This window comes from Neophocaena asiaeorientalis, unplaced genomic scaffold, assembly GCF_003031525.2.
Source record: "Neophocaena asiaeorientalis asiaeorientalis breed wild unplaced genomic scaffold, Neophocaena_asiaeorientalis_V1.1 scaffold91, whole genome shotgun sequence".
In the NCBI taxonomy this organism is placed as follows: Eukaryota; Metazoa; Chordata; class Mammalia; order Artiodactyla; family Phocoenidae; genus Neophocaena; species Neophocaena asiaeorientalis.
The window spans coordinates 14,640,685-14,653,735 of NW_020173198.1; the positions used below are offsets into that span (position 1 = coordinate 14,640,685).

The window sequence follows — 13,051 nt, forward strand, 5'->3', positions numbered from 1 at the left end:
CCGGGACTCCTGAAGGCATATTTTGCTTTTGGGAAACCAAGATCACAATAAAAGGGACAGGAATCCTCATCCCCATCTCTCAAATAAAGGAACTGAGGCTCAGAAAGGGACAGTGAGGGTCCAGGGGTACAAAGTGAGTAAGACAGCGGAGCCTTCTGACCCAGTGCTGACAGAGGGTGCAGGGGGCCTCCAGAGAGGGACTCCCAACCTCCATCCTTGGAGCACCACTCACCTGGCTCTACCAGGCCTGCCTCATATGTACTCTCACTCCTTTTTCTGAGGTTTTTTTTAAGCTTTATTTTGAGATAATTTCATAATTACACAAAAGTTGCAAAGAATTCCCTTATACACTTCACAAAAAATGCACCAATTGCATCAATTCACATTTGCCACGTTCGCTCATGTATGCAAAATGCTCACTCTGTGCGCACATGTATATATATTTTTCTGAACCATTTTTGAAAATGGATTGCAGACATTATGTTCCTTTTCTCCTAAATATTTCAGTGTGTATTTCCTTAGAACAAGGACATTCACTTACATAATCACAATACAACTGTCAAAATCGGCAAATGTAACATTGATACAATCATATGACCAATCTAAGCTATGACCATTCAGATTGCATCAATTGTCCCAATAGTGGCCTTTCACAGTAAAAAGGGGTGGGTGGGGGCGGGGGGCAGTTGAGGTCCAGGATCCAACCCCAGATCACGCTTTGTATCACTTGTCACGTCTCTTGTGCCGTCTTCAGTCTGAACAGTCCCTCAGTCTGTGTATCTTTCATGACTGACATTTTTGAAGAGTACAAGTCTGGTGTTTTTTTAATTTATTTTTTGGGTGTGCTACGCGGCATGTGGGATCTTAGTTCCCCGACCAGGGATCGAACCTGTGCCCCCTGCAGTGGAAGCTCGGAGTCTTAACCACTGGACTGCCAGGGAAGTCCAAGAGTACAAGTCTGGTATTTTGTAGATTTTCTCTCAGTTTGGGTTTGTCTGATGTTTACTCTTGAGATTAGATTCGGATGGTGCATTTTTGGCAGGAATACCGCAGAGATGTGAGTGTGTGTCCTGAGTGCATCGTATTGGGGGACACGTGATGTCTGTCATCACTCATTACTGGCGATGTTAATGCTGACCACTTGGCTAAGGTCTTGTCTGCCAGCTCTCTCCACTGCAGAGTTACTGTTCTTCCCTTTATAGTTTAAGTACACTCGTTTTAGTGCTTCCTTTTTTAAAAATCTACTTTTTGTGTGTGAATTTATTTTTAAAAGAACGTTTATGTCACTGAAAAGAGAAAACCAGCGTCACTTGGCATGGATAAAAATACTAAGTGCCAAAGTCATTAACTTCTGGCCAATTACTGAAGCCAGCTAAAGGCGCAGGGCCCCTGGTTCTTTGTTAAAAAGTCAGGTTAGCAACTGTCACATGATAAACTCCGGCACCAAAGTGAAACTTTCTTGTCCAAGTAATCATAAAGATCGGCTAAGAACCGAAGAAAAGCCAATCACTAGCTCACTGGGTGTGTCTCAGCGTTATCTCAGGCCATCTCCATGTACCCCCTAAGACTGGTGCTTCGAGGCTTTGAAGTCAGACAGACTTGGGTTTAAATCCCAGCTCCACCAACACCTTGGACGAGTGACTTCACCTCCCCAAGCCTCAGTTTCCTTCTCTGTAAAATGGGGAGGATAGTAGTTAGTACCTGCTGAAGGGCTCATGCACATTAGATGAGATGCTGATGGTCGTGTAGTTGGTTCTTAATGATGCCATCAGTGTTGGTGGCGTGTCACACCCAGAGGAGGCTTGGCCCGGGAAACCTTCCCCTTTCTCAGGCCCCCTTCCTCTGTGTGAGGGCCAGTTACCAAGGAGGGTGTGTCTGTGTGGGCAGCCTTTGAAGGAGCCCGAGGGCCGTGATAACTGGTGCCTGGGAGCCCAGGTGATGCTGGTGCCCTCATAGTTGTCAGACCCTGCCCCAAGCCTGGGGGTGGCTGGGAGCAGGTTCCAGTTTCAGTCACCCCCAAAGGGGCAGGCTCCATTCCCGGGAATCCTTCCTGACAGGGGACTTAGCTTCCCCTGAGCGTCACCCCATAAAGCAGGCAGCACGGCGCTCATTAGCTCCATTAGACAGGGCCGAAAACTGAGGCTAGGGGAGGTTCAGGGCCTTGCCCTAGATACCAGGCTGTGAGGTGGACGAGCGGGGCCTCCTGGCCACATTCCCAGTGCTTCCCTCAGTGAGGTCCTCAGGCGTCCTCAGGTCACAGGCATCCCCGGGAGGCAGTGAATACACCAAAGCCTAGTGTGACCCACCTGTCGGTGTCCTGCCCCCTCTTGGGCACTTGCTACCTTTCCCTTTTGAGCAGAGAAACCAGGCCCAGGCTCTCTTTTTGCAGGCCAGGGGTATCTGGCTAGAGTTAATGGTTTCATTTTCATCATTTATTTTTAGTGTTGCTTTCTGTTTATGATAAATGATACTGTTTTTTATTCATGATAGTGACATAAAGATTCCTTTGAAAATTTTGGAGTTTGAGGAAAGAAGTGCCTTGACTTAAAATAATAAATAGGAGTCCAGGTGGTTCTTGGCTGTGACAGGACTCAGGAAGGTGTTGGGCAGATGCTGCCCTTCAGAAGGCCTCACTGAGTCTGGGGTGCAGGCCAGCTGGAGACACGTACTGGACCAAGAATCTTCACAGAACCCACGGCTGAGGAACATCAACAGCTGACATATAATCCAGAAACTCTGGAGAAACTGGCCCGGACACTGGCTTCCATCAGGAACCTGGACCCAGGCAGACAGGCAGGATCTCCTTTCCCACACCTTCAGGCCACGCGCGCGTCAACCGGACAAGGCAGAGGCCTTCCTGTTGCGTGGCCCGGCGCTGAGACGGCAGTGGAGACAGTGGGCAAATCATATCTGGGTGACATCTGTCTTTAGCCACTTTAATTGGCTGGTTGGTACGTTGAGAAAGAGGAATAGCCATGGGCGTCTAGCAGGCAAGGTCTTTGGAGGAGGAAAGGGCTGCCCCTTTCAGAAGGCCCCCTGCACTGAGGAGACCCCCCGCCCCTGCCCTGTGTGTTTTCTAGCTGGGAACAGGTGGGGACACGGAGGGGAGGGGCCGTGTGTACTGGGTATTGCAGGCATTCCACCAACACAATTTCATATAATCCTCGTAACAAACAGCCAGATGAGGTAGGCGTTGTTTCAGATGGGGACACAGCTCCAGGGAGACTAGGTGACTTGCCTGAGGTCACACAGCTAGGAAGGGGCAGAGCCAGAATGACTCGAGATGGGCCAATTCCAGACCTTGCCCTGGCTACCCCATGGGAGCAGGACAGTGGGACGGCCCATCTGCCAAAAGAATCCTCTTCCAGCAGGTCCAGAGCATCATCCCACCAGCACCTTTAAGACACAAGGTCATTTTCTCCCTTAAGCCAAATCAAACTAGGCAGCATCTCCACAGGGGTATCCAGCTGAGACATTGCTTCTTAAAATGGATCAAGTGCCCAGCTGTCATTCTGATGACAAACCAGTCAGCCAGCCACTCCTTCTGTCCAGCTCTGGGGAGTGGCCTAGAATGAAAGGTTACAGTTTCAGAAAGAAAGAAAAACAGCCAAAGCCAATAGCTGGTGAGTCATGCTCTAAGGATGTTAGGAGGTTGGAGAACCCAGTGCCTGGACTCTTACGCTGCAGCCTCGGAATGCTTCTCAGCCCGGGGCTTCCGATGCCCAAGGAAAGAGATGACCTAGATGCTGAGAGGAACTGAGATAGACGTTGCGTCAGACCACAGAGGTTCAAACCCTGGCTCTGCCATTTACGAGCTGTGTGACATTGCTCAGTCACAAGCGTAACCTCTCGGAGCCCCATCTGAAATTCAGGGATGATGGTCCTCCTCGGCCCCGCCTCCTAGGGTTGTTTTGAGGAATAAATGAGCTAAGCCGTGAGTTAAAGCAGATAGTACAAGGCAAGCACAAGTACTTGGTAAATGTCAGCTGGTTTGCTAGGAGACCAGACCTGTAATCAAGGGAGCAAAGGGAATGGTGTGTGGCACAGAGGAAAGGACCCAGGATATCCTCCACCCACAGATACAGAGGCCTGGGGCCACATCTCTGTCCTCGGTGTGCTGTGTGGCTTAGGGCAGGTCACCGCCCTCTCTGGGCCCCTTCATTCTCTGTAGAGTGAGCAGCTCAGATCAGGGTCTCCCAAACCTCACATGACACCATCAACAATTTCTGCGCTATCTGCTTGTTGCCTGAACAGTTACTTAAGCAGTTATTGTCTTTAAACCGGAGGCTTTTTTTAAAGTGAAATTAACGTTGTGGAAAAAGAGGAACTTTATAGTATTACTATCGGAAATGGAAAACTGGCATCATTCGCCATAAATAGAAGGTGACCCTACAGATAAACAATGAGAACGAGAGGGCGTTAGTGAATTCCAGCTGGAGCTGGCACTTGCAAGGCTCTGCACCTGTTCCCATCGGAGGTTAGCACGTGTGACAGAGTCGCGCCAGCCAGACTGACGCTTGCCTGGGACTCAGTGCTGTTTGCTATCACGAGCATTGTGGGGGGGAGTGAGTCCCTGTTCCAAGGGGTGGTCCCATGTTCTCTATCAGCCCTTTCGCCCAAGTCTGAGATGAGCTCAAGTAACATCCCCTGCCTTGGAGAGTGCGCAGTGAGCCCTGGTAATGCTGTATCGGAATAAACAGTTCTGCTCCATTTTCCTGGATGCCAGTGCTCTCGGCAGCACCACTGCTGACCCCAACAGGGAACCCCAGAGTCTCCTTGGAGGAGGGAGGTCAGCCAAAGGTGGGCTCCTGGCAGGACAGGAGGGGAACCCATGAACACCTTTCTGGAGGGCCGAGCTCTCTGATGCTCTGGTTTAGCCCCGGCTTCCCCTCCCGCCTACCAGGTCCAGTGGGGAGACCGGATGGGGCCCAAGGATGAGAGGACTTGCATGTGTCATCAGTGGGAGCCGAGGAAGATCTCTGAGTAGTGGAAGGGCATGTTCCTAGCTGACACTAGGAGATGAATCTGGCAGAGGACACAAGAAACTTGGCCGATTTGACCCCTGCTCACCTCTCCAGCCATGTCTCCCCCATGGCCAGCCTTCAACCCCTTACTCTCCACCCCAAACCAAACTACAGGAGGTTCCAGGTCCTGATCACCAGCCCTCCCTCTACCTGGCGTGTCCTTCGTGCACAGCCTTCCCCAGACTCTGGGCTCCATCCGTCTCCTGTGCTTCTTTCCAGCGTCAGCGTGTTAACTTGGGCTAAAATTGCTCACTAGATTGTGTGTCACAGGCAGAGGCTGCCCTCATCTTAGGGTCCCCAGTGCTCAGCTCAGGACATGGCACACAGGAGGTATGAGATTATGTAGTGTTTAAGATCTCCAGTAGGACAAAGCCCTGGAGAGCTGAGCATCCTTAGACCAGTTTCTTACCCTCTCTGAACCTTAGTGTCTTCATCTGTAAAATGGAATCATTATAGTACCTAACTCCTGGAGTGTTGGGAGGGTTGAACGAAATGGCCTTTGTAGTGCTCCATGTCAGGCATGCTCTCCGGGGAGCAGACCCTGGGACGAGGGTTCAAGTGAAAATTGTTTACTTGGGAGCTGATCCCAGGAACTACTGGTCGGGAGGTGGGCAGTGAGACAGGGAAGGGATGTGTCATCTAGCAGGTTACCACCGCAGCCCTGGGTTCAGTCCTGCTCAGGAGCTCTGGGAACCAGTGTAGATGGAGAATATGCCTCAGAGTCATCCCAGCTACTGGGTGAGAGAGCTGGGGTATTGATCCACCAGCTTTCTGGCCGTTACTGGTTGGAAGGCAGCTGTGGGAAGCTCTGCCTGCCCTTGCAGCCTGGGGCCCAAGCAGGCTCTCCAGGTGGAGAGGCCTCAGGCAAGGAGGGGTGTCCCTGCAGGTGGAAGCTGCCAGGTCAGTCTGCCTTGGGAGGGTGAGTGGAGGAAATGGGGTGAGGCACCCATGCTCTGCCTAGGGCTCGTGGCACACAGTAGAAGCTCAGGAAGTGGTAGCTGCCCTGTGATTGTTTGCATCGCTGTCACTCGTCCACTGCCAGCCCTGCTTGTCACAGTTATGCAGCTTTGGCTTCTCTGAACCTCTGTTTCTTAGCCTATAAAATGGGGGGATTCATGGTTCTCAGTGGAAGCAGTTCTGCCCCATTGGGTGGCCCCTGGAAATGGGGTGAGGGGGCATTTTTAGTTGTCGCAGGGACTGGGAACGCTACTGGCACTTAGCAGTCAGCGACCAGGGATGCTGCTAAGCCTCCTGCAGTGCCCAGAACGGGTCCTCCCCCGCCCCCACCTCATCAGAGGATTGTCCTGCCCCAAATAGCAGCAGCGCCTGATGAACAATAATACACGTTGTGTTTAATGTATACGTTTTATCTGATGCTCAATGACATTTGCGGAAGTAGGCTGAGCTGGCAGAGGTGAGGCTCAGAACTGGGGCGGGACTTGTGGAGGCTGTAGGGAGGGTGGGCGTGGGATTACGAGATGCTGCAAACATCTTAGCACCCGGCTGGACCTAGAGAGAGAAAGGAACAGTAAGTGAGGACCTGCAGGGAGCCAGGCGCTGGGGATGATGCTGTGTCCTGGGAGAACGAGCCAAGTGGGGCTGCTGAGTAGCTTGGCTGTGGCCACAGCCTTCCTGTAGGCTGCGAAGCATCTTCCGGGCAAGGTGGGAGCTGCCGCCAAGCCCTGCCCGCTCCCCAGAGCTGACTCAGCTGCCCTAGAGCTCAAGTAAGCCAGCAGACCCCGGGTGACCCTGGAGCTGGCTGCCCTCCTTCATCAGGTCCCAGGATACCCCCTCCTGGGGATTATCTCCCAGGATAGTGACAGTCCTTCCTCTCCCAGGTGAAATTGCACCGCTTCTCCAGCCTAGGGTCCTTAGAAATCGGACACACTCATGAAAATTTTTTAATAAAAAATTATAGGACCTCACCCCCAGCCTGAGGTTTCTGGTGGTTCCCCAAATTCGAGCCTCCAGTTGGGTGGTGGGGCAGTGCTTCTGTGCTGGTAACGCCCCTCTGTCCCTCTTGTTAGGCCTGCTCCCCTCGAAAGCCCTGTGCCAACAGAGAGGTGCCCGTCCAGACCCAGGATGGTGGGACAGAGAGATTGAGACTGGGTGCCGAGGTCCGGAAGGCACGTGCCCCTGCCCAAAGGGTAAGGCAGGGGCGCCCAGAGACCTTGCCCGCCTGCAGCGTCGCGCAAACGGCCTTGCCTTGGCTTCCGAGCTTTCGCCGTTGCAATGGATGTTTACAGGAACCCAGCCAGAGTCTGCCTCCCTGCTCTTCACCCCCGGCTGCATCTGCTTCTCCCACTTAATCTTCGGAGCGGACACTTCACACACAAAAGCGACTCCCAGCTCTGTTTGATGCCAGTGGAGCTCTAAGCCCAACGCGGTTTGGCCTGAGGCCGGGCTTAGATGCAGCCATTGTTTCAGAGAGTGACTCAGAGGAAAAGAAGAACACCTGGGGGACCGAGGGTGGGGTTTTGACTCATTCATTTCAAATGGTTTGCTCTCCATCAAGTTGCCAGAACTGATACATTGCACCGGGGACAGTGCTCCTCCAGCCAGAAATATTTTTCGAAAATGTGAGTGGTATGAATACTTGACTTCGATAAACCTGTAAAAGCAATACTTAGGAGGCTAACTTCTTTCAATTAAAAAAATGTATGCAACTCCAACCCCTGGGGCCCTGCGGGGGTGGGGGGTGTTTGTTTTGTTCTTTTCCTTTGAGATTCCGGAAAGGAGTCCTTACGGAGAACCTCACGGTTGAGAAAGGGCAGAAGGGTCAGGGCCTCCCCAGTTGGAGATCCAGTGGGGTTTGGAGAGTCTGTCCAAGCTGCATTGGTGTCCGAGTCCCAACCCGGCCCCCTCCTGGCTTCCACGAGCCTGACAAGCAAGGGCCCACCTTGGTTGTGGAGGGAAAGGCCTGGTGGCCAAGCTGAAAATCAGGCCTGAATCCCAGAGCAGTCGGAGGTGGGGATCCCCTGTGCTGGGCACATGGTAGATCTCCCCTAAAGATGAGGGGAGTGGGCAGGTAAGGGAAGGAGCAAACGAACGACTGAAGTTGGGTCCACGTGCAGTAATTCTCCCCGTTTGCAGAACAGCTGATGTTTTTCAAAGTACCTTCATGTATATACTGTGTTGAACAAGGAATGGGTGGTCAGCTCCATTCTACAGGTGAGGAGACCAAGGTGTGGGAGAGGAAAGGTCCAGCAGAACTCGAGAAGGCAGTTACATACCACCTGTCTTCGTGTGATTCTAAGAAGGGTTGCTAAGAAATGTGAACTGGAAGACATTCAAGACAAAGGGGAGCAGGAGAAGGGAGACATTTCTTTGGGAGAGAGGCCTGAGGGGAAAGGCAAGGGTTTAAAAGGTGCATGGCCTTGAAGTCCACTGAACGTGGAATCATGCCGTCAATGGACAGTGTGACTCCAGACGTCAGCTGCCTTGATTCCTCTGGGCATCACTTCTCCCACCCAGCAAATGGGGAGCAATTCCAGCATTTGCCTGCAATTCCGGTGCCTATGCCTGCAGAGTGACCCTCCAGAGAAGTCAGAAGTGGAGTTTGTATCTTGACTCCCTCTTTTACAGGAGTGTGACCTTAGGCAAGTCACATCTGTGACGTGGGGACAGTCATTTACCCACCTCATAAGATGAGTTTGTGTTAATGACAAAGGTGCCCCTCTGGGCAGACACTGCTCCACGCCAGGACTCACAGCTTGGCAAGCAGAGCCCAGACTGGATTGCAGACCCCATTTGCTCCCATGTCCAGGCGCCTTGTGCAGTGCACAGACTGCCCAACCACACCCGGCAGCCCTGCCCAGGGAGTTTCTTAAACTTACTAAAATACAAGATTTAACAGAGCAGGGACCTTGAGCATTTTACTGAGTACACCACGATGTCACTATATATTTGTGGCATGAATACAGCAAATAAAGAAAGCAAAGTTGTGGTGAATTATTCGTTCATTCCACAAATATTTATTGAGCCCTTACTATGTGCAGGCCCCTTGCTGGGTGCAGAGGGTGCCGTGCCTCCGCACAGCAGTGAACAAACAGGTTACCTGCACTCTTGGAGCTCACATCCTAGGACGAGAGCAGACAACACAACAAATAAGTGTGAAAAAGATAAACTAGTGACGGGATAGGCCGGGGGAGGGGTGTCTGCATTTACTACCGTCCTGAGGGGCTGTCCTTTAAACTGAGTCCTGCAGGCCATGTGAAGAGCTGGGAAAACAGTCCAGGCAGAGGTGAGAATGAAACACACGGATGTGTGTAATAATGGCCGCCCACACGTAGGGAACCGGATGCCAGGCTCTTGTTCTCAGCATTTTTGCTCATTGAATCTCCACGTAACCCCATGAAGAAGGTACTGTGATTATGCCCATTTTACACATGAGGAGACTGAGGCACAGAGAAGTAATTTGCACAAGTGAGTGGTGAGCTGGACACTGAGCCCAAGCAGTCTAGCTCTAGAGTCTGAGATGCTTGACCCTACACCGTGGTCCCTCTTGGTAGGGGGAAGGGGCTCAGCACTTTGGCACAAAGTAATAATACGTGCTAATATCTATTGAGCACTTACTGTGTCCCTTGTGCTGTGATAAGCACTTTACGTGTATCAACTCATTTAATAAGTGGTAGCTATCATTTAAAGTCATTACTATGAATAATTACAGCCTCTGACCTCATTGTATCACCTCTGAACAGACCAAAAGCAGTGGGGACAGTTGTGCCCACCCCGCCTGGCTGAAGGGTGCCGTAGATGCCTGGATCAGAAGGAGACTGTCTTCCTGTGGCTGCACAAGTGGGAGTTCCGTGGACTCTACAAGGTCCACAAATGCAGGCACACCCTGAGGGGTGATGGCCCAGCTACAAGGCCTGATGCCCTTAGCCACTGGACCAAGGCGGAAGGCACTACCTTTCTGCGAGGATTGCCAGCGGGGCAGCGGGGTCAGAATCCCTCTGACCCTCCCAACCCCCAACACCCACTTACTGGGAAGAGTAGGAGAGTTTGAGGAACCAGGCATCAGGGCTGGTGCACTGGAGCACAGACAGCTCCCACAGCCACCAGCAGAGGGCCAAGTTGTCCCAAATCAGGGCTTCTGACCGAGCCAGCCGTGCCCCAGTGAAAAACAACAGCGACCTGGCAGCTCTCAGTGTAGACAGCAAAGCGGCCAAGTCCCTTCCAGGCTTGCCGTGGCCAGGGCCGGATTCCAGCTCAGCTAAGAAACGACTCCCAGGGTAGAGCAGAGGATCAGAGACAGAGGAAAACACTCTGCAAGGCTCACGGTGCTTCAGCCTTGCTGACCCCCAAATAATGAATTTTCCAATGAATGGTAGGAAGCCATAGAGAAAATCCTTTCCCGAAAGACAGGACTTGAGCCGAAGTGGACTCTGCTGTGTGTGTTGGGCTGAGGGGGGTGGGGAGGGCAAGAGAGCAAGGGCCTCCGTCAACTTGCCGTAGAATACGGCAGAAGTGATGCTGTGTGACAGCTTCTAAGGCTGGGTTACAGAAAGGGCAGGGCTGTTCCCCATGGTCTCGGTCTCCTCTGCCCCCGCAACCTTTCTTCCTCTTGGGGTGATCACCCTTCAACGCAGCCACCATGCTGTGAGGAAGCCCAAACTCGCCCACAGGGAGAGTCCCCCTGCCACTTCCTTAGAGGAACCAAGGCCCCCAGCCGCTGGGCAGCATCGGGTGCCAGACATATGCGTGACTGAGCCTCCAGACAACCTCAGCTGACGCTGAGTGGGGCAGAGACGAGCTGTCCCCGCCAAGCCCTGCCCAAAGACAGGTGTGTGAGCAGAATAAACGTGTGTGCTGTTGTAAGCCACTGCGTTTTGGGGCGGTTTGTGACGCATTAGCTAGCCGGAAGAGTGGGCATCCAAAATGGTAAGCACGGTATAAACTCAAACACAGGACCTGCCTGTGGGATTAAATGAGCCATTTATCATGTAGTGAAAAAAGACACAGGAAATGAAGGCAAAAAGGTAGACGTGGTTCCAGTCCATCGCCCCTCCCCTCCTCTGTTAGTGTACCATCAGCTCTTTTCCTGCTAAGGTCCAGTGTGTCTGGCCAGGCCTAGATTTGGCCTCGGCAAACAAAGTTAGTGCAAACCTGTGAGTCCCAGAGACAGAAGGCAGTTGCTGTAGAATCCCAGCCGGTCATGGTTTGGGAAGTCAGCAGGCAGGGGATGGTCGCTGGTATCCTCAGATCTTGCCCTTTAGGAGAGCAGTGTGGAGCAGTGCTTTCTCCCCAGGCTGGCAGGGACCTGGGCAGGTGGGGATGTGGCCGCTTCATCCCTCTCTCTGGCCTGGCCACAGCTGTCTGCAGTGTCCTGCAGGGAATGCCTCAGGGCTCTTGGGTGCACAGCAGCTGCCACCAGGCACTGGCCCATCTGCCAGGGCTGCAGTGGCTGAGCAGGGCTGACATCAACCTGCTCTCCGAAGGAGCCTAGGGCCGGGCCTGGGTCTGTTCACAGAACAGGCCATGGGTCCTTTCCACAGCTGGGCAGGGGCCGACTCTGAGCCACCAGGGCTGGGCACCAGGATGCCGAGGCTCACGGGAAACAGCCCAAGAAGAGCTGTGTCCACAAATAACCAGGTCAGGGTCCAGCATGGTCAGTGTCCTCGGAGAACATGCTGTGAGAGGTCAGGATGGGTGGAGATCAGGAAGCTTTAGGACAGGGCAGTTTAACACATGGATAAAGTGCAGTCGAGATTGGGGATGGGAGGGATGGGAGGAATGGAGGAGGGGGATGTCCCAGGTCGGGGGAGCATGGAAGTGAGGGGACAGTCATCCTCACAGAGAGAGGCAGGAAACTGGTAGAGCAAATTCCTATGAAAACAATGCCGGGCATCGGGGCAGCCGACAGGTTGAAACAGCAGCCGGGATGGCTGGGGAGTCCTCGAAGGCAGACCTTCCCAATGCTGAGGGCTGTGGGACGTGCACGGCTGACCCACCTGTCCTTCCCCGGGTCCCACGCCTGCCCATAGGGAGGATCCTCAGAGCCCAAGTCCTCAAAGCCTTTAGAAGACACCGCACCGAGCCCAGCACAGGGGGATACGGGGTGGGCCCAGATGGCACATGGTCCAGGAGTTGTCACCCAGCTCCCACCTGCTGCCCCGCCCACCTTTTATGGATTCTGACTTCACAGGACACTGTCCCCAGGGACCCCCGTGGTTCTCCCCTTCAAAGCTCACCTCAGTTACCTTGTCCCAGGCACAGCCTGGATCATCTCAGGATGATCCTTGAGTCCAGCTGCTGCAGGTGTTCCTGGACGCCAAAAGGGATGGTGGGTGTCCACATCCTGTGATGGGGGCATGGCACACAGAGGTTAGAGGAGAGGGGGTGGTCCCAACGCAAGCTGCCCCCAAATCCCTCCTCCCACCTAGCCTAGTGTGGGGTCATGGGGACACCAGAGGCCTAGGAGCCCCAAGACCCCTTTTTAAAAACTGATTCTGCCACTGACTTGCTGTGTGATCTCAAAAAGTTTAGTTAACCTATCTGTGTCTTATTCTCCTCATCTGCAAAATGGGTCTTACAAGAGCCACCCTATCCCTCCTAGAAGATATGAGTGATTATGTAGACAAAAGTGCTTTGAAAGACAATAAAGTACAGTACTGGACAGTAGACATCATAGTGATGTAATAATAAATAAGTTTCAACCATATGAAATGGCCAGGTGTGTAGGTCGAAAATGGTTGAATATAAGCGATTTCATATTGTTCAGCCTAGTATATAGAACATTTTTTTTGTTTTGTTTTGTTTTGTTTTTGCGGTACGCGGGCCTCTCACTGCTGTGGCCTCTCCCGTTGCGGAGCACAGGCTCCGGACGCGCAGGCTCAGCGGCCATGGCTCACGGGCCCAGCCGCTCCGCGGCACGCGGGATCCTCCCGGACCGGGGCACGAACCCGTGTCCCCTGCATCGGCAGGCGGACTCTCAACCACTGCGCCACCAGGGAAGCCCCTAGAACATTTTTGTGTACCAGACACTCTTCTGAGTATATTGACAAATTTAAACCCCACAATTTAAA

General features: G+C 52.9%; 2 protein-coding genes across 13 annotated transcripts in view; one reads left to right on the top strand and one right to left on the bottom strand.

Moving 5' to 3' along the window:
- The window catches only part of DEXI (Dexi homolog), a 12,802-nt gene extending 5,153 nt beyond the window's left edge, over positions 1–7,649 (top strand). Inside the window, exon 2 of the mRNA XM_024744604.1 lies at positions 7,052–7,649. The gene's annotated coding sequence lies outside the window, so the exon portion shown is untranslated. The remainder of the gene's footprint in view (positions 1–7,051) is intronic.
- Positions 7,650–10,944: 3,295 nt separating this feature from the next.
- Positions 10,945–13,051, bottom strand: part of CIITA (class II major histocompatibility complex transactivator) — a 47,725-nt gene continuing 45,618 nt past the window's right edge. For 9 of the 12 annotated variants that reach the window (XM_024744592.1, XM_024744597.1, XM_024744599.1 and 6 more), the window contains 2 exons: positions 12,218–12,324; positions 10,945–11,656 (listed from right to left, as the gene is read on the bottom strand). In XM_024744592.1, the coding sequence (XP_024600360.1) occupies positions 12,249–12,324 (76 nt within the window). In that variant the 3' untranslated portion in view covers positions 10,945–11,656; positions 12,218–12,248. Of the gene's footprint in view, positions 11,657–12,212; positions 12,325–13,051 lie in introns of those variants that run through there. The other 3 variants (XR_003003212.1, XM_024744593.1, XM_024744594.1) reach the window with 2 other exon arrangements.